Source organism: Uloborus diversus, chromosome 8 (assembly GCF_026930045.1).
Source record: "Uloborus diversus isolate 005 chromosome 8, Udiv.v.3.1, whole genome shotgun sequence".
NCBI lineage: Eukaryota > Metazoa > Arthropoda > Arachnida > Araneae > Uloboridae > Uloborus > Uloborus diversus.
In genome coordinates, this window is record NC_072738.1 from 140,576,345 (window position 1) to 140,597,209 (window position 20,865).

The 20,865-nt window shown below is 33.1% G+C and overlaps 2 protein-coding genes across 2 annotated transcripts in view; one reads left to right on the forward strand and one right to left on the reverse strand.

Annotated features, from left to right (window-relative positions):
* LOC129227717 (NADH dehydrogenase [ubiquinone] 1 beta subcomplex subunit 8, mitochondrial-like) overlaps positions 1-11,035 on the reverse strand; it is a 38,913-nt gene extending 27,878 nt beyond the window's left edge. The window contains exon 1 of the mRNA XM_054862318.1: positions 10,783-11,035. Coding sequence (XP_054718293.1) covers positions 10,783-10,885 — 103 coding nt within the window. The 5' untranslated portion in view covers positions 10,886-11,035. The remainder of the gene's footprint in view (positions 1-10,782) is intronic.
* A 774-nt stretch (positions 11,036-11,809) lies between these two features.
* Positions 11,810-20,865, forward strand: part of LOC129228243 (cold shock domain-containing protein E1-like) — a 43,634-nt gene continuing 34,578 nt past the window's right edge. Inside the window, 4 exon segments of the mRNA XM_054862910.1 lie at positions 11,810-11,863; positions 12,224-12,464; positions 17,050-17,205; positions 19,103-19,199. Of these exon segments, the coding sequence (XP_054718885.1) occupies positions 12,444-12,464; positions 17,050-17,205; positions 19,103-19,199 (274 nt within the window). The 5' untranslated portion in view covers positions 11,810-11,863; positions 12,224-12,443.

Genomic DNA, 20,865 nt, shown 5'->3' on the forward strand with positions numbered 1-20,865 from the left:
CAACAGTCTTTCGATAAATTTTTCAGATTTGTGACAAATGAGTCAATAGATTCACCTTCCTTCTGCCTGCTATTAAAGAATTTATAACGTGCAATCACAGTATTTGTCCTTGGCTGAAAATAATTGTCGAAAGCATTTAAAACTTCGTTGAAATTATTTCCAATTGCTTCACTAAGTTTGAAGCTATTAAATATGTCTATACATTCTTCGCCCATTATTCCTAATAATAAAGCTACTTTCATTTTATCTGGCTTCCTTATTTTATCGGATGCCTCCAAATAAAGCATAAAACGTTGCTTAAATTTACTCCAATTTTCGGACAAATTGCCGGATAATTTCATACTTGAAGGTGCTTTCAACTCCATTTTTAAGGTATACTAATCTTTAATCAAGCATTAAAAACTCAGTTTCACAATAGCCAGAATATATCTATAAACTGACCTTTTATTATATTGCATAACTACTAACCTTTATCATGCCAAAATCGCTGAATTTAGGTTCGTTCTCAGCTGCCACCATGTCATATAATGTATTGAGACTCCTTGACGTTTAATATGCATTTTATTTTAATTTGACTTGTCAGCAGACAGAAATGCTGGTTTTAGCCTGTCTACAGACACAGTGACATTTTTGCCTTTTATCATTACTTTGAACACTTTCGCGCCGCGCTTGATGACTGCATAAGGTCCGTTGTATGGCGGCTGAAGACTTTTCCGCACCCCATCATTTCTGATAAAAACATGGGTGCAAGTTTTTAAGTCTTGTGATACGAAAGGCTTAATATTAGAATGTGATTTTGTCGGTAAAGGAGCAAAATCGTGAAATATATCTCTTAGCTTCTGTATCATAGTTTCAGGACTTTTTATAACCGAATGTTCATCGAAAAAATCTCCTGGAAGTCGAAGTGAAGTTCCATAAACAAGTTCGGCTGGTGAAACATTCAGATCCGTTTTAATTGCTGCACGGAATCCTAGGAGTATGGTGGGAAGAACTTCGGTCCATTTTTCATTTCGTCGAGCTTTTAAAGCACATTTTAATGGTCGATGCCAGTTCTCAATAAGACCATTTGATTGAGGATGGTATGGTGAAGTTCTTATCTTTTCGGCACCAATGAATCGAGTTAATTGTCGAAATAGCTCAGACTCAAATTGACGACCTTGATCTGATGTAATTTTTTCTGGACAACCAAATCTTGAAATCCATTCAGACATCAACGTCTTAGCGACAGTTGGTGCTGTCATATCACAAATAGGATATGCTTCTGGCCATCGCGTTGTCCTATCAATTACCGTTAAGCAGTAATTCTTTCCTTCAGATTCTGGTAGTGGTCCTATTAGATCAATGTGTATATGGGCAAACCTAGATGTGTTAATATCAAATTTTCCTTCTTCAGTTTTAGTGTGCCTGAAAACCTTTGATCTTTGGCAGTTTAAACACTCTTTAACCCATACTTTGATATCCGTAGCCATTGAAGGCCAAACAAATCTCTGCTTAATAAGCTTAGTCGAACCTTTTATACCTGGGTGTGTTAAATTATGTAGGTTTAAAAAAACTTGTTTACGAAAACTTTTTATTAGAAAAGGTCGTGCTTTTCCTGTAGAAATATCACAAAATATTTCAGTTTTTGAATCAGGCATAGTAAGTAATTTTAATACTAAATTAGATTCCTTATTTTCTAAAGCAGATTTAAGTTCTAAGTCAGATTTTTGTTCAACACCTAACTTAGCGTAATCTAGCGAAGTAGGAAATTTAATTGTACTTATTCGAGAAAGGGCATCGGCTGCTTCATTTGAGCTACCTTGCAAATATTCAATGTCAGTTGTAAACTCAGAGATAAAGGATAACCATCTACTTTGCCTATTTGTGTAGGTATCTCGTTTCTTTTGAAAAGCAAATTTTATTGGTTTGTGATCAGTGTATATTTTACATTCTTTCGCCTCGATGAAATGTCGAAAATATTTTACTGATTCATAAATGGCTAATAATTCCCTATCAAAAACCGAGTATTTTAACTGAGCAGTATTCAGTTTTTTTGAAAAAAATGCTATTGGTTTCAAAGACGCATAGCAAACTGGGTGATCTCCTTGTAGTAAAACTGCTCCTAAGCCGTATTGGCTAGCATCAACAGAGACAGTAGATTTTAAATCAGGATTATAATACGCTAAAACCGGTGCAATGGATACACATTTCTTCAAATTTTATAACACTTTTTGTTCATTATTAGTCCAAACAAATTCACTCTTCTTACTCAGTAGTTTTCTCAATATCCCTGTTCTGTCTGAGAGATTTTCGATGAATTTTCCTAGGTATGTAATCATTCCTAAAAATCTCTGCAATTCTGTTTTATTAGTAGGTGCTTTGAAATCATCAATAGCTTTAATTTTATCGTCATTAACTGAAACTCCTTCATTAGTTAAGTTATATCCTTAATATTTCACAGACTTTTGTTTAATTTGACTTTTCTCTTGGGAGAGTTTCAAACCAGCTTCTTTGACTCTGTTTAAAACTGCTCTGAGTCGTCTATCATGTTCCTCTTCAGTTTTACCAAAAACTAAGATAACATCAATATATACAAGTATACCCTCTAAATCTCTAAAAATAGATTCTATCGTATTTTGATATACTTCAGGGGCGCTCGATAAGCCGTAAGGTAATCTACGAAACCTGAACCTCCCAAATGGAGTGGCAATTGTACATAAATTTGAACTTTCTTCATCTAAGGGTATCTGTAAAAATGCTGAAGATGCATCCAGAACTGTAAAGAATTCACCTTCAATCTGAGAAAATAAGCTCTGTTGTGTAGGAATAGGATAGCGTTCTCGTTTAACGTATTTATTTAACATCCGAGGATCCATGCAAATTCTAATTTGATTATTTGGTTTCTGAACTATCACTATAGGATGTACCCAATCAGTCAGTTCAACAACCTTTTCTATGACACCTTGGTCTACCATTTTATCGAGTTCACGCTTCACTTTCAATTTTGGTGAATATGGAATTATTCTCGGAGCTGAAATTTTGGGTTCAGCTCTGGCATCGAGCTTGATCTTATACACGTATGGTAATTTACCCAAATTTCTAGTAAACACATCTTGGAAATTTTTAACAATATCCTTACCAAGCACAGAATCGACATGAACTGATGACTTTCTATGAACAAATCCCATTTTTTCACAAGCTTCAATTCCTAATAACGCACTTGACTCTTGGTCAACAATGAAAAATTCAATCAATTCTGATTTATTTTTAAATTTACACATCAGTTTAGAGGTTCCTATAACTTTCAGTTTATGTCCCGTGTATGATGTTAACTTTTTCCCTGTTTTTTCTAAACTCTCATTTTTCTTCACATCTTTAAAGATCCTGAAAGGCAAAACATTAACCTCGGCTCCAGTGTCAATTTTGAGAGATACTTCTTTATTATTTATGCAAACATTTTCTCTCCATTCTGACTTTAAAGTATTAATTTGACATTTTACTGAATCTAGTTTAACTGAATTGTCTTCGTCTTCATTTGATGTCGAAAAATTATCATTACTGTTAAGTTCATTTATTTTCTTCTTTTTCTTCATTTTACATGCAACGGAAAAATGGTTCAAAAGAGAACAATTATAGCACTTTTTTCCATATGCTGGGCATTTTCTGTAATCATGAACCGTTTTACATTTGGAACAACTTTTTTCCATCTTGCGATGGCTGTCATTATTTCCTTTATGTCTATTAAAAACTTTCCCGTGTTTATTTTTATCCTTAACAGCATCTATGTCTTTCGGATTATAGTCTGAATGTTCACTCATAATCTGAATTTGTTTAGTACTGGCTTCTTTTGCCCTACAATACTCTATAGCTTTTCCCAAAGTTAGCTCGGTTTCCATGAGCAATTTTTCTTTCGTCGCGGAATCTCGTATACCGATAACTAATAAATCTCGAATTAAACTGTCCTCTTGGTTCTCAAAGCAACAGTCTTTCGATAAATTTTTCAGATTTGTGACAAATGAGTCAATAGATTCACCTTCCTTCTGCCTGCTATTAAAGAATTTATAACGTGCAATCACAGTATTTGTCCTTGGCTGAAAATAATTGTCGAAAGCATTTAAAACTTCGTTGAAATTATTTCCAATTGCTTCACTAAGTTTGAAGCTATTAAATATGTCTATACATTCTTCGCCCATTATTCCTAATAATAAAGCTACTTTCATTTTATCTGGCTTCCTTATTTTATCGGATGCCTCCAAATAAAGCATAAAACGTTGCTTAAATTTACTCCAATTTTCGGACAAATTGCCGGATAATTTCATACTTGAAGGTGCTTTCAACTCCATTTTTAAGGTATACTAATCTTTAATCAAGCATTAAAAACTCAGTTTCACAATAGCCAGAATATATCTATAAACTGACCTTTTATTATATTGCATAACTACTAACCTTTATCATGCCAAAATCGCTGAATTTAGGTTCGTTCTCAGCTGCCACCATGTCATATAATGTATTGAGACTCCTTGACGTTTAATATGCATTTTATTTTAATTTGACTTGTCAGCAGACAGAAATGCTGGTTTTAGCCTGTCTACAGACACAGTGACATTTTTGCCTTTTATCATTACTTTGAACACTTTCGCGCCGCGCTTGATGACTGCATAAGGTCCGTTGTATGGCGGCTGAAGACTTTTCCGCACCCCATCATTTCTGATAAAAACATGGGTGCAAGTTTTTAAGTCTTGTGATACGAAAGGCTTAATATTAGAATGTGATTTTGTCGGTAAAGGAGCAAAATCGTGAAATATATCTCTTAGCTTCTGTATCATAGTTTCAGGACTTTTTATAACCGAATGTTCATCGAAAAAATCTCCTGGAAGTCGAAGTGAAGTTCCATAAACAAGTTCGGCTGGTGAAACATTCAGATCCGTTTTAATTGCTGCACGGAATCCTAGGAGTATGGTGGGAAGAACTTCGGTCCATTTTTCATTTCGTCGAGCTTTTAAAGCACATTTTAATGGTCGATGCCAGTTCTCAATAAGACCATTTGATTGAGGATGGTATGGTGAAGTTCTTATCTTTTCGGCACCAATGAATCGAGTTAATTGTCGAAATAGCTCAGACTCAAATTGACGACCTTGATCTGATGTAATTTTTTCTGGACAACCAAATCTTGAAATCCATTCAGACATCAACGTCTTAGCGACAGTTGGTGCTGTCATATCACAAATAGGATATGCTTCTGGCCATCGCGTTGTCCTATCAATTACCGTTAAGCAGTAATTCTTTCCTTCAGATTCTGGTAGTGGTCCTATTAGATCAATGTGTATATGGGCAAACCTAGATGTGTTAATATCAAATTTTCCTTCTTCAGTTTTAGTGTGCCTGAAAACCTTTGATCTTTGGCAGTTTAAACACTCTTTAACCCATACTTTGATATCCGTAGCCATTGAAGGCCAAACAAATCTCTGCTTAATAAGCTTAGTCGAACCTTTTATACCTGGGTGTGTTAAATTATGTAGGTTTAAAAAAACTTGTTTACGAAAACTTTTTATTAGAAAAGGTCGTGCTTTTCCTGTAGAAATATCACAAAATATTTCAGTTTTTGAATCAGGCATAGTAAGTAATTTTAATACTAAATTAGATTCCTTATTTTCTAAAGCAGATTTAAGTTCTAAGTCAGATTTTTGTTCAACACCTAACTTAGCGTAATCTAGCGAAGTAGGAAATTTAATTGTACTTATTCGAGAAAGGGCATCGGCTGCTTCATTTGAGCTACCTTGCAAATATTCAATGTCAGTTGTAAACTCAGAGATAAAGGATAACCATCTACTTTGCCTATTTGTGTAGGTATCTCGTTTCTTTTGAAAAGCAAATTTTATTGGTTTGTGATCAGTGTATATTTTACATTCTTTCGCCTCGATGAAATGTCGAAAATATTTTACTGATTCATAAATGGCTAATAATTCCCTATCAAAAACCGAGTATTTTAACTGAGCAGTATTCAGTTTTTTTGAAAAAAATGCTATTGGTTTCAAAGACGCATAGCAAACTGGGTGATCTCCTTGTAGTAAAACTGCTCCTAAGCCGTATTGGCTAGCATCAACAGAGACAGTAGATTTTAAATCAGGATTATAATACGCTAAAACCGGTGCAATGGATACACATTTCTTCAAATTTTATAACACTTTTTGTTCATTATTAGTCCAAACAAATTCACTCTTCTTACTCAGTAGTTTTCTCAATATCCCTGTTCTGTCTGAGAGATTTTCGATGAATTTTCCTAGGTATGTAATCATTCCTAAAAATCTCTGCAATTCTGTTTTATTAGTAGGTGCTTTGAAATCATCAATAGCTTTAATTTTATCGTCATTAACTGAAACTCCTTCATTAGTTAAGTTATATCCTTAATATTTCACAGACTTTTGTTTAATTTGACTTTTCTCTTGGGAGAGTTTCAAACCAGCTTCTTTGACTCTGTTTAAAACTGCTCTGAGTCGTCTATCATGTTCCTCTTCAGTTTTACCAAAAACTAAGATAACATCAATATATACAAGTATACCCTCTAAATCTCTAAAAATAGATTCTATCGTATTTTGATATACTTCAGGAGCGCTCGATAAGCCATAAGGTAATCTACGAAACCTGAACCTCCCAAATGGAGTGGCAATTGTACATAAATTTGAACTTTCTTCATCTAAGGGTATCTGTAAAAATGCTGAAGATGCATCCAGAACTGTAAAGAATTCACCTTCAATCTGAGAAAATAAGCTCTGTTGCGTAGGAATAGGATAGTGTTCTCGTTTAACGTATTTATTTAACATCCTAGGATCCATGCAAATTCTAATTTGATTATTTGGTTTCTGAACTATCACTATAGGATGTACCCAATCAGTCGGTTCAACAACCTTTTCTATGACACCTTGGTCTACCATTTTATCGAGTTCACGCTTCACTTTCAATTTTAGTGAATATGGAATTATTCTCGGAGCTGAAATTTTGGGCTCAGCTCTTGCATCGAGCTTGATCTTATACACGTATGGTAATTTACCCAATTTTCCAGTAAACACATCGTGGAAATCTTTAACAATATCCTTACCAAGCACAGAATCAACATTAACTGATGAGTTTCTATGAACAAATCCCATTTTTTCACAAGCTTCAATTCCTAATAAAGCACTTGACTCTTGGTCAACAATAAAAAATTCAATCAATTCTGATTTATTTTTAAATTTACACATCAGTTTAGAGGTTCCTATAACTTTCAGTTTATGCCCCGTGTATGATGTTAACTTTCTTCCTGTTTTTTCTAAACTCTCATTTTTCTTCACATCTTTAAAGATCTTGAAAGGCAAGACATTAACCTCGGCTCCAGTGTCAATTTTGAGAGATACTTCTTTATTATTTACGCAAACATTTTCTCTCCATTCTGACTTTAAAGTATTAATTTGACATTTTACTGAATCTAGTTTAACTGAATTGTCTTCGTTTTCATTTGATGTCGAAAAATTATCATTACTGTTAAGTTCATTTATTTTCCTCTTTTTCTTCATTTTACATGCAACGGAAAAATGGTTCCAAAGAGAACAATTATAGCACTTTTTTCCATATGCTGGGCATTTTCTGTAATCATGAACCGTTTTACATTTGGAACAACTTTTTTCCACCTTGCGATGGCTGTCATTATTTCCTTTATGTCTATTAAAAACTTTCCCGTGTTTCTTTTTATCCTTAACAGCATCTATGTCTTTCGGATTGCAGTCCGAATGTTCAGTCATAATCTGAATTTGTTTAGTACTGGCTTCTTTTGCCCTACAATACTCTATAGCTTTTCCCAAAGTTAGCTCGGTTTCCATGAGCAATTTTTCCTTCATCGCGGAATCTCGTACACCGATTTTTAATAAATCTCGAATTAAACTGTCCTCTTGGTTTTCAAAGCAACAGTCTTTCGATAAATTTTTCAGATTTGTGACAAATGAGTCAACAGATTCACTTTCCTTCTGCCTGCTATTAAAGAATTTATAACGTGCAATCACGGTATTTGTCCTTGGCTGAAAATAATTATCGAAAGCATTTAAAACTTCGTTGAAATTATTTCCAATTGCTTCACTAAGTTTGAAGCTATTAAATATGTCTATACATTCTTCGCCCATTATTCCTAATAATAAAGCTACTTTCATTTTATCTGGCTTCCTTATTTTATCGGATGCCTCCAAATAAAGCATAAAACGTTGCTTAAATTTACTCCAATTCTCGGACAAATTGCCGGATAATTTCATACTTGAAGGTGCTTTCAACTCCATTTTTAAGGTATACTAATCTTTAATCAAGCATTAAAAACTCAGTTTCACAATAGCCAGAATATATCTATAAACTGACCTTTTATTATATTGCATAACTACTAACCTTTATCATGTCAAAATTGCTGAATTTAGGTTCGTTTTCAGCTGCCACCATGTCATATAATGTATTGAGACTCCTTGACGTTTAATATGCATTTTATTTTAGATGAATTTGGGAACCAGTTTTACGTTACAACATTTATCTCATCTTAAGTCGTTCTGACAATATTTTAAAAACCTAAAGTCACGTTCACTTACAATTATATTAAAAGTAACATTTGATGAAATAATTAAATATGCAAGGCTAAACTATATTACAAAGTCAAAACTTTTATTTTGTTAGAGGCTGCTGCAGTGGGGAAACAATGTAAAATTTGATTTTGAATGGTGGTAGTGTTGTAAATAAATTGTATTTGGGTTAATATTTAATTATTTTTCTTATGTCAGGAGTTGCATTTATGTCATTTTTTGAGTCTCTGCCAGTTTCTGCCATAAATGTGGCAGAAAGGGGTTTTGTGGTTTTTACCGCCTCGGCAGAAACCTGCCAACCCTGACTATATGTGTGTAGTTTTTGTACTCAGCATAAACCACATTTATCAGGAGCCTAACTGGTAGCAAAGGAAAACCGGTTAATCGAAACAAAATCCGGACAATCCTGGTTCTATGATGGGCAATAAGCAAAACAAATCTTTACTGTTCATTATGATAAAAACTATGAAGAATTGTTGAAAAGACGTTAGAAAAATAAGAATGATTTTTTCATGTCATTTTTGAACCAAGAATTTATTTTCTATTTTCAATGACGTTTCAAACTTCAAGAATTGAGTTCTTAAATTTTGCTCTGAATGAAATTCCAAATTTTATCCATTGATAAAATGCAAACATGCACAAATAAATAAATCTAATAAAAGGAGACATTAAATGTTACAAAAAAAAGAAAGGAATATTGCAATCCTCTCCGAAATTTACCAAACCATCTGAAAAAAATTTAACAAATATGGAAAGTTTTCGGGAGGTCACAGTGACCTCCTGTTGTGACTCTTGGGGGAGTATCTTGTGTTTCAAACATATGAAGCACTCTACAGCCAGGTCCCGATTAAGATATCAGGGGGCCCTAGACCATGGGTTTTTCGGGGCCCTATAGAGTCAACCCTTACAATTATAGAAAGTGGGGAAAACATTTTTAGCTATTGGTTTAAAAAAAATAGCCATTTGGGTGCCCCCAAAAAGTGGGGGCATTAGGCCACAGCCTAGTTGAGCTATTCAGTAATCAAGTCCTGTCTACAGCAAAGCATGAATATGCACATGCTTTTTATAATGAACAGATCAAATTACAGAACAGATTGATAAGTGCACTCATAGTAATCTGATATGTGAACATAAAATTTAAGATCAAGAAAGTTCTACTGTTACATACTTTTTATATTATGAAGATTTTTTTGGGCGGGGGGGGGGGGGGGTAGAGTATTGGAGTTTAAGTTTTAAAAAGACCGTTTGGAATCAGGGTATACAATCAGAGTCAGAGTTGAACTGATTTTGGGGTAAAGGAGTCGGGAGTCAGGAATCAGATTATAAATTCCAAGAGTCAGAGTTTTCCTTCAAAATCTGCTATGCTGCTGAGTCAGAGTTGGGAATCCTAGGAATTTTTTCGCAATTGTAGCTTGAAAAATACCGTTCTAGACTATCCTGGTGATTTAGCAGTAAGTTACTGCCCATAAGCCAGATCTACATGCAATACACCAGACAGCCCGGTTATCACATCTAGAGGCAGTAGTTTCTTTGTGATAACGCGGCTTTCTGGAACATTACAAAGGTGATGACCAGTTAGGCTCTGGGCCCAGCTAGGCTGGTCCTAGTCAGTTTATTAGTACCCAATAAAGATCAGTTTGCAATTGCGTGTACCCTGGTGATGTTGGAGGAGGGGAGACTTGGTGCCCGCTCCTCAGAGATTTTCCAAAATTTGAAGTCTAAAATGTGATTGTAAGCTATTTTCAGTAATATTAGGGAAAGGGACAGTGTCCAGGATTCGTCTCAGCAATTTTTCAAAATTAGTAGTTTCCAAAAACGCAAATTCAGACAAAAGTTGATGATGATATTGGTTTCGGGGGTCTACTCCTGAAATTGTCTTGACATTGATGTCATGAAAAAAAAAAAAAGATGATCTTCAAAGGTATGGAAGGGGGAGAGCAGTGAATTTTGTAACACTATTATATTCTGAGGAAAATCGTATAACATTGTTTTTCCCTGGAAAAAAAAAAGTTCTGGAGGTTTTTCACCATTCTTTTGAATTTTTTTGACCAATGTTTTGAAGGGGGCGGGGTACCCCCTATCTACGCCAACGCCACTGGTCCCTGGGTATCGTTCTTGAGGGAGGGTGCTCGGGATTTTTTGAGGGAGCAAAACATAGCCTTTGTTGGTGGGAGGGCAACCCTGAATAATTTAATAGGAATTTTTTATTCCTTACTTGTTATGCTAGATTGCCTTACAAATGTCTTGGAAGCAAGTAAAACATCTTTATTGGCTTGAAGTCTCGAAATTCTACACAATGCTTTTGCAATATGATTCATTTTCACTTTCTCAGTTGAATTATTTACGCGTATATTACGTATTATTATTTTTTTTTCCTCAAAGCAAAACTACATTAAATTTTCATGATATCTTTCACGTTTTCAACGTCGGTCTGCTGAAGGACAACCGACATTCACGGACCAACGGACCATCAAGGGTGCATTCGGAAACGCGGATCGGTCGCCTCGGTGCAACCGCAAGCGTTCGGAAACGCTTGCGGTGGAACGGTGACGTCACTTAACCGCGTTCGGAAACACTGCGGTTGTTTTCTGGCGGTCGACTTGGTAGCAACCTGTGGCACCGCTGTCTGGAAGCGGTTAGCGAGATCACAAACGTCACAAAGTCTGTGTTGGCCAATCCGGTCGTGTTTCATGTTTTGATCGTAACGCACGTGACTTGCCTACTATGAAAGTTACGCGTTGATTGGAGTGTCGTTTGCTGCTGAACTAGAACTACCGCGGTTTAACCACGAGCGTTCGGAAACACAGCTGTTCTACCGGAATTCCTAGAGAAATTCCAAATACGTCATAACCACACCGGACTAACCACGCGGTGTAACCAGTGGATCGTTTCCGAACGCAGCCCATCAAAAACAAATCTTCGACAAAAGTTTCTTTTTTTTTTCTGGGGTGAACTGCAAATTTTACACGAATATAGTCAGCTAGAATGTTCGATCAACATGGAAAATAATTTTAAATGTGCACAAAATAAATGAAAAGAGAAACACTCACTATTTTACAAAAATTTTTAGCGAAATTATTATATATGCCTTAAGAAAGTGGGACAAATAGATTGGAGAAGATTAAAAATATTATGTTCTCAAACTTAACCAAAAATTTGCCTTTTAAATTTATCAAGTACCAATATACGAGGAATTTTTTAAAAAAAGTAAATTTTTTGGTAAGAGTAAAACAATTCAACGCATCAAACCAACTACTAAAGATGGCGGCATGTTGTCGGTGATGTGCATTGTCGAGGTAAATTTTGCTGGTTTTAAAGTTAAATATAATGTTTATGTTGTTTTTAGCAGCATTAAAAGATAATTAAATACTTTTTTATTCAATGTATTTTAACTTTTATTGCCTTAATGGGCTATTTATATTAAATTTTGCAATTGTTTGAAGTTGCGACTTGGGCATTTAAAGGGCTGTCTCTTAATGTGTATTAGTAATGTTTTTTCACGTCTTATTTGAAATTTTCATAGGTTTCAGGTTCCATGTTTGAATCTACAGAGATAATTCAGTTTCACAGACATTTATTGTGCTTAGTTATAGTATTTTTCGTTTTTACTCAAGCATTCTATTAATTTAATTAAATACTTGACATATTTCTTTTAGCATGACATTTTAAAGGAGGACAAAATTATCAACAGCTCAGGAACAAAAATATCGTCAGCTCAGACACATCCACACTCACTGAACATCTGAGGCACTTCCATCGGCAAAATTATTTCCCAATTTTCGACCTCCCCAAATCAAGATCATCTCTCTCAAGTAAACAAATTTTGCTGTCTTTAGCCCCTCGATTTTATAAATTAGAAAACAAAGAAAAACGAAAATGGCAAGCCCTCAGTGGAAGGTAAGCACCTGTTTTTACTTGATTAATACTATTTAAAAAAAAATTGTCAGTTATGGAATAAAACCAGGTCCGTCATTTCAAATTAACTGGGCGGCAAAGGGTAAAACTCAATGCAAACGATACTAAATACAGTGGAAAACGTTTAACACGAAACTGAAAGGACTGAAAAAAAATTTCATGTTAAATAAATTTTGTGTTAAAAGATCTATATTTAAGTGCGCAGTATACAGTCCGGATCACTATACCAGTGTCACACATCTATTTTTGCACAATTGCTTTTAGGGGTTTTAGATAATGTAAATGCAGTTTTTAAATTAATTTTTTCACATCACGGTATAATGAATAACCCCGATTTAACATACAAAAGTTTCGGTCCGGATGAATTCATTAAATCTGCGACTGTAATAGAAAAAAAAGTTTTTCGCAGTTCTTTAAAAACATCTTCAAAAAAGATAGTCTCGGAAAATCATGATTTTTTTTCACGATTTGTGTAGGTGAAACACTTTTGTAAGAATAATTTCGTTTGTGCTGTTTTTTAATATGCTTTTTATACCAACATACATTTTTTCTTATTTTTTAAGAATTGTTAGTATTAAAAGTATGTTGATTTATACCCCAGATTAGTGGAGTAATTCTGGGTCACCGGGCTAATTCTTGGTCAGTATATTTTCTGATATTTTAGATGTTTTTTTTTATTTATATGTGAATAATATTAGTATTAACTTCAACTTATCCTTTTCTGTGCCAAACTTTCTCCCAAAAAGAAATTTTAATGCTTCAAGTGCAACTTTGGGAAATACATCATCTTCAACTGTTGCTGAAGTATGCTCTTTTTGCTAGCAAATCAATTCCAGCTTTGAAGATAAACTATTTCATCATGCAATAATGGCACACATCAAGTACCAAAATAAGAAACAAATTAATGTGAATCCCTAGAGTACCAATTAAGGGCATAAATTCAATAGTAATAACAAATCTTGTATTTTGGAACTGCAAGAGAAAAATAAGCAGAAAATAAATGCAAAACACAGATGTTGTCAATTGCAAAAATAACCATTCTTTTAAAGATGGTGCTACAACCGAATTCATTCTGTACTTGAGCATCAGATAAACTTTGTAATGAATGATGATAGCGAGATATTCTACAATGGGAAAGTAACTTAAAATTTGGGCAAGGAAAAAGCAGAAATGAATTCTCTGGTACAAGGTGTCGGAAATTTTATTTGTCCAAGCCAGATATTTTTAGAAGTAATTAGAAATCAGTGCATTTTTTCAGTCAAGTTAATTGAAATTGTAAAGAAAAAAAAAAACTTGCTGTTGACAAAAACTTGATTGTTGAAAGTAGCATACAAGTATTAAAGAAATTTTTTTCACGGAATTGTGGGCTTGCTTAGAGCGAAGAGCAAAAACGAATTGTAGTCCACTAGTAATAGTAACATCAAATTATTTCAATTATAATGTGTTATTTCTTTAATATAAAATTTTTAACATTAAAAAAAATCTTTGTGGGCTAAGAAACTATTAATTTAGAATGGTTAATTATTTTTGAAAAGGATTACTTTAAAAAAAAAAAAGGGGTGACCCATAATTGCCCCGATCCGGGGTAATTCTTGGTCACTCATTTAATTTAAATAAAATAAATAGTAATGCAATTTTAGGTAAAGAGATTGTATTAGAATAATTTCTAAATTATTTCGCTTACTTCTTGGCAAATTAAATCATTTTATCTTTTATACTTAAGAAAGTCTTAAGATGTTATGGTTTTTGACCCATAATTTCTCCCGTTTGCCCCCCCCCCCTTTTTTTTTGATTAAAAAATGTAAGACTTGATTTATTTGAATGAAAATTGGAACAAATCTGATATACCCCCCTCTTGGCGACTTTTTCCTGTTGGCGCCAAAAAAGCGTCGCCAAGAAAACTATGTATGACGTCATATGTCATACATCGTTCTTAGCGATGCTTTTTTAGCGCCAACAGGAAAAATTCAAATTATGTCATTAATTATTTAATGAAATTAATGCATTAATTTTTTTCCGTTGTTTCTCCGGGATACGAGCCCTCGGTCTCATAGTACTTTCGTAATGAGACCTCGGCTCGCCGGCCCTGCCTCGGTCTCATTACGAAAGTACTATGACACCTCGGGCTCGCCAGTTATCCCTCCGACTTTTAATATACATCACAGTCGGATATAAGTCACAGATCTCCTCCGTTCAGTATACAATAAAGTCACAGATTTTATGTGAAATTAACACCATTTTTGTGCTACAAAAATGCCAACCAAACCAAAATACAAACTACCAGAAACACACTAAAAACACAATAATTCAAAATATGTTCACTTACCTTTTTTACTTTTCTTTTACTTCCTCACGTGAGGCAGTGCACATATGTTCCACTCTTAGGGAAATTATCCCATTTTTTATTATCATTACTTTACAAAAATATTTAAATTATGTTTGTTTTGACAAAAAAAATTCCAAAAAAAACAACCTTATTTTACTTGTATTTTGTACTCCACCCAATTAATTTCGCGAATTATTTCCAAAAACTTTACAAACATATCCTCATTTTTGTATTCACAATTTTTTTTGTATAAATAATAAGCTAAATAAAATTTAAAATCCCCTAATCTATTATATGTTGGTAGAGTACTTTTAACGTGTCTCCATGTGGATTCAATTGTGTTAGTGTGACATTTAGTTTCTGGATCTACAAAATTAAGTTTATGGTTGACTGTTAAATGCTCATACCCCTCCTCCCCTAATGTATCATATGCCCTCCAACAATCGGAGTGCACCGTCGTGCCTGGTAGTATCCACTGCTTAATTGCCAAAAGTAGAGTTTCCCTACCCCTATCAGCAACCAAAAAAGTTTTCCCCGAACCCCGTTCAACCCCCCCCCCAAAACCCATTGTCCCTCAACTGCATGTCCCCGATTATATTTTCTTTTCCCAAATTTAGATTCATCAACTTCAATAACTTTCCCAACCCCCCCTATTTGTTCGGGTTTTAATTCAATGTAATTTAATATTTCTTCATTAATATAATTTCGCCAATCGGCTAAAGTTTGTGATGAAAAAAAAAATATTGACTTTCAATATCAGCAGTTTTGGTCCCAATTAAAATCTCATATGTTATCAAAAAAATCTCCTCTATTTTCAACTTGCTAGAACTAAACCATGACCCACTCCTGATCGTTGCTTCTTTTCCACAAACAACACCCCCAATAACCTTTCTACAAAAAAAAAATTAACCCATCTGAACATTTTTTAGTTTTTTTAATTTTCATAACAGAATTACATCTAGAACATAACATTTCATTCTTAAGTAAACCAATTTCCCTTAAAAATTCTAAAAAAACCTCTTTATTTTCAATTAGTTTAAATATAAAAAATCTATTTAGGACTCCGGTACGTCCAAACGTTGGACGACCTGACGAAAAAGAAAAAGAAGATTCATTCAAAAATTTCAATTGATACTTTTGGACAACATCCCAAACCGAACTCATAATTAAAATAGAAAATTCAACTAAATTAACATTAAAAAACAACAAGAAAAAGAATACTCTAAAAGCGGAACATATGAGCACCTACCTCCTACCACACAGACACGTGCAAAAAGACAGACTTCGAGAAACTACTTTCCAGCGTTCAAGTTGCAAAACCAGGGTTGCCAAGTTATCGCCTTATTGGCGATTTTCGTATCGAGCGAAAAATTAAAATCTCGCCAAGAGGGGGGCATATCAGAGGAGAGCCTGAAAATTTAGAATTCTATAATTAGTATGTTGAAAGACTGATACCTATTGATTTAGAATGTTGAACATAGTTTGTGTTAAACATTCTAAATCGATTCACGGTTTCTTTTTTTTAAGTTTCTATACAGATTCTCATACTTTCAATTTTTGGCATTTACATATTTAGGATGGGTCATTTTGTGGGCCAAATGTTCTTTTGGATAATACAAATGCAAAAGTGACGACCAGCAACAGGCTCTGGGCCCAGCTAGACTGGTCCTTGTCAATTTACAATTCCCAGTGAAGATCAATGGCCCTCTTAAAAGTATCTACTCCATTACCACCTCTTCCGGTAAGCTGTTCCAAGGTTCCACTAGCCTGCTAAAATAATAATTTTTCCTAATATCCATGTTAGCCTGAGATTTAAATAGCTTGAAACAATGACCCCTTGTCCTGCTTTCAGTGCTAAACTTCAGCCGCGTAACATCTTCCATTTTAATAAATTTAAACAATTGAATCATGTCCCCTCAGTCTCTTCTTTGCTCAAGACTACATTTTTAGCCTTCTAAGCCTGGAATCATAGTCTAAATGAGAAAGTCCATTTATTAGCCTTGTAGCCCGCCTTTGAACCCTTTCCATGATCGAACATTATTTTTTTATTTTCACCGAGGTAGAAATTAAACTAATCCCCGATCTAAGTGACTTGTCTATAAAGGCAAAAGTACCTTATGCATATACATTGTTTTTTTGAAAAGTATATATTTTCTTCTATTTCACTTTGTGCCTTACATAAAATTATTCATTTTTATCATGAGAGTACAAAAGAATTAAATGTAATGCATTTTTTATCAGAATTTCCAGCCGTCAGCTCAAGATTCTGCAACGCCCAATTGCCAGCGTTCTCCATCTTTCACCAAAACATCGAATGATGACTGCCTACATGACAGTAATAGCTCCAGCCCTAGTGGCGTAGCACCCAGAGAAACTGGAATTGTTGAAAAATTACTTGTAAGAAAATTTTTGCTGAATCTTAATATACATATTAACATATATATATATTTCTTTTTTCATATAATTATGTACAACTTTAATGAGTTCTTTGATAAAATGAAGAATTATCAGTACCAATTGAGCATTTTATTGATAGAATTGAGCAAATGTCTGCCCTTCAACATGTCGTTATTGACATAGTAATTACGCAATCCCAGATTTTCTAATCTTTGGAATTTTCTCAATCATGGACTTGCTTATATCAGACATTATGTTAAGTCTTTCAGCAAAACTAAACTCAGATTCTTAATGTATGAAGCTTAACTTGTTTAATATTGTATTCAAATTAGAAAATAGAATTTTCTTTGGTCGCTTGTCAAACAGTCTGTTTTAGTTTGATTATTTGACAAAGGGTTTCATTCAAACATTACTTGTGTTTGAAACAGAAAATATTGTACCAGTACTTCATTAAGAAATGATATGAAAAATTGACTACGTATTTTTTCATGTCCTTTAAACAATTCTGTATAATTTTGTTATAAAACATGATTTTTTTTATTGTAATAAATAGTAAATCTGCCTATTTAAGAACAGGGTGGGGTTTTGACAGGACAGGTGGTTTTTACCACCCAACATGAACGCCCATATGCAAAATTTTAAGGGGGGGGGGGGCTCAGATATTTTTCCTATGGTTTAGCAGGATATTTTCCCCATGGAAACCAATTTCAGTACAAATAAGTGTTGTTAAAATTTGAAATTTTTAACTTATTCATTAATGGCTGGAGAAGAAATGTTTTTTACGTTTTTGCAAAGGAAAAAGTACTAAAAGCAAGAAAGTTCTAATTTCTAAGGGGGACATGAGCCCCCACTTGCTTTCCTATATGGGCGTCCATGGTGTACGAAAGAGTTCTATTCTAATTAATTCACACACACACACATATTTACTGCAATACTAGTAATGCATAAATAAAAGTTTAATTGGTGGTAATGAATATTTGATATTTTTCTTCGAAACGTTCATTTAAAAAAATATTTTAGTTAAAAAAATTGCTAGTAACTCTATTATATCAACACTTCCTTATGTAAGAGTTGGTAGGGTTATGAAAAGAAATGGGCAACGTTACCAAAATAATCAATTTCAATTCCATTGAATGTAATATTTGGAAGCAAAAAAATGCTTATTTTTTAAAATGGTTTCTGCATACTATTTTACATGATATTTTAACAAAATAATAATAATTAAAAATCATAAATTGATGAATAATAAAATTTAAGCCCTTTTATTTTGAAATTATTGCAATTTTTAAAAATATTTTTAAAAAAGCCCCTTCTGTAACTAAAATAAAAATCAATGTATAGTAGCTTGATAGATTTTAGAAAAAAAAACATCAATATTTTCCTGGAGTGGATTGGTGATAATTTTATTTCAGTTCATGAATTATCACTATGGTTATTTCATCATTGTAATCACAAGAATAAAACCTTTTCCCAAGCTGTAAAAAGTCTCAAAGATATTTTTTTTATTCAGATGAAAAATTATCATTTATTGAATTTAGGGCAGTTATTGCACAATATTTTGAGCACCTGCACACTCATTTGTACACATGCATTTATGTATGGGAAGTTTGACTTCTCGTATAAAGGAACGGTATTTAAACACATTTGTACATGTTCTACTTAAAAATTTTAATGAAGAATTTGTATCTTATGTGGAATTCGAATTATTTTTTAATTTTCTAGGCAAAAGTTTGTTTTCTGGAGGGGGGGGGGGATTAAGCTTAAAAGCTCTCTCTCTCCCCCCCTTCTAGTTTAGTAAAAGAAGTGCTTACTTATGAATTTAAATTTCATTATTCATTTTTTTCCCTTCAAAACAAATTTAATAGTTCTTTAACTTCCCTTTATGTACACTTTCCAGCATTCCTATGGTTTCATTCAGTGTTGTGAACGGCAAGCAAGACTTTTTTTTCACTACAGTCAATATTCTGGAAACATTGAACATTTAAAGCTTGGTGGTAAGTTGAATATTAATGAACTTTAAAAAGTTATTTGGAAAAATTGTAAAGTGTAAGTTGTTCTGTGGCTTTATTCTTGAATGTTTTTGAGTAAGATTAAAAAATAAACATAAAATATTGTAAAAGAATTCACTCTAGTGAGCCGTAATTTTTGAAAAAGTGAAGATGTCTGTGATTTTGGGAGCTGAAAATTTCCCAAATTTTGTATGGACAGAACTGATAGTTGATTATAATATAGAGTTAAAATATTTCATTAGGTTTAAATTTTCTCAATTACGGCAAACTCATGAAAATAAATGCTTTTACAGAACTTGAGAAAGATAATCATACAAAGATATAGTGCATACATGAATAACATCTGCTAACTTTAATGAAATTTCGCAGAAAATTTATGTGTTTTACTTTATTTTTGTCACATTTTTTTTACACCATTTCTTGTTTTTCATGCCTGTGGGTTTTTTTTCAAAAAAAGATAACTTATATGTTGTGTATGTTATACTTCGTTAGATTTTTATAACTGTGAGATCTTTTTCATATTTTTGGGTTTGTTTAAAAGCCATCAATTAAGATAAAAACAATAGTAATCAGAATTTTAGTTGTAGTAATATACAAAAATAACTAGTAAGCATGAGAAACACTTGCTTTTCATGTTCACGATCTGAAGCAGCCTAAGCAAACTAAAGTGCTAGGGGTATCGGAAAACAATTTTATTTATTTTTTCAAACACATAAAAGTGCAAAATTTTTATTTTTTTCCATCAACGATGTAATACCCTCATTATCAAGTCTTTTGCCATCTAGTATACAAATTTTCAATCCTGGATAGATAAACATCAATTGGTTTTCGTAGCAGAATATCTGAAAATAGGGTCTTGGATACAAGCCAAATTTTCAAGTTTTTGTCTCACAGGTAGTGTTTTAGCAATCAGAAGAAAAGGAAATCAGATGGTGCAATTTGTGGTGAGAATATTTCCACTATTATCACAAGAAAGGAGTGATCTTGACAGGATTGGAAAATATTGTAATATTTTCGAAAATATCCGATACTTGATATATATCGGATATTTTGATATGTATCCGATATTTTCAATAAGCACAAACTAAAGGCTTCAAAATAGTAAATGCAACCTCAAATCTCTTTATTTTCTTATATCATTATTACAATATGTAGACTTAAAATTAATGTTTCTTTAATTACATATATATAACAATTCATTTTACATTTTTATCAATTTTAATGTAGTTAATTTGGCATTAGCTGTTTTATTCGTTTTTCTTCTGTTAGCTACTTGTACACAGTAGTATAATTCAGAAATAAAAAACATGCATTAGTTGGTGCATAGTCATAAGACATTTTCTTTTTTCCTGACCAATGTCAGGAAAATTTAATATTTAATTAGGCACTTTTAATGTGAGTTCAAGTTATCACACTGTTAACAATTTTATGAACATAAAATTAAAAGGAATATTATATTACTTAGTTACATTAATGATGCATTAATACATCATAAAAATATAGCACATAACTCTGTCTATTTTTAACAATAAATTAACAAAATTACTATGAGTAATTTTTAGTTTTATATTTATAATATCTTTGATGAAAAGATAAATATCGAAAATATTAAAAGATCATGATATTTTCAAAATAAATATTGGATATATTT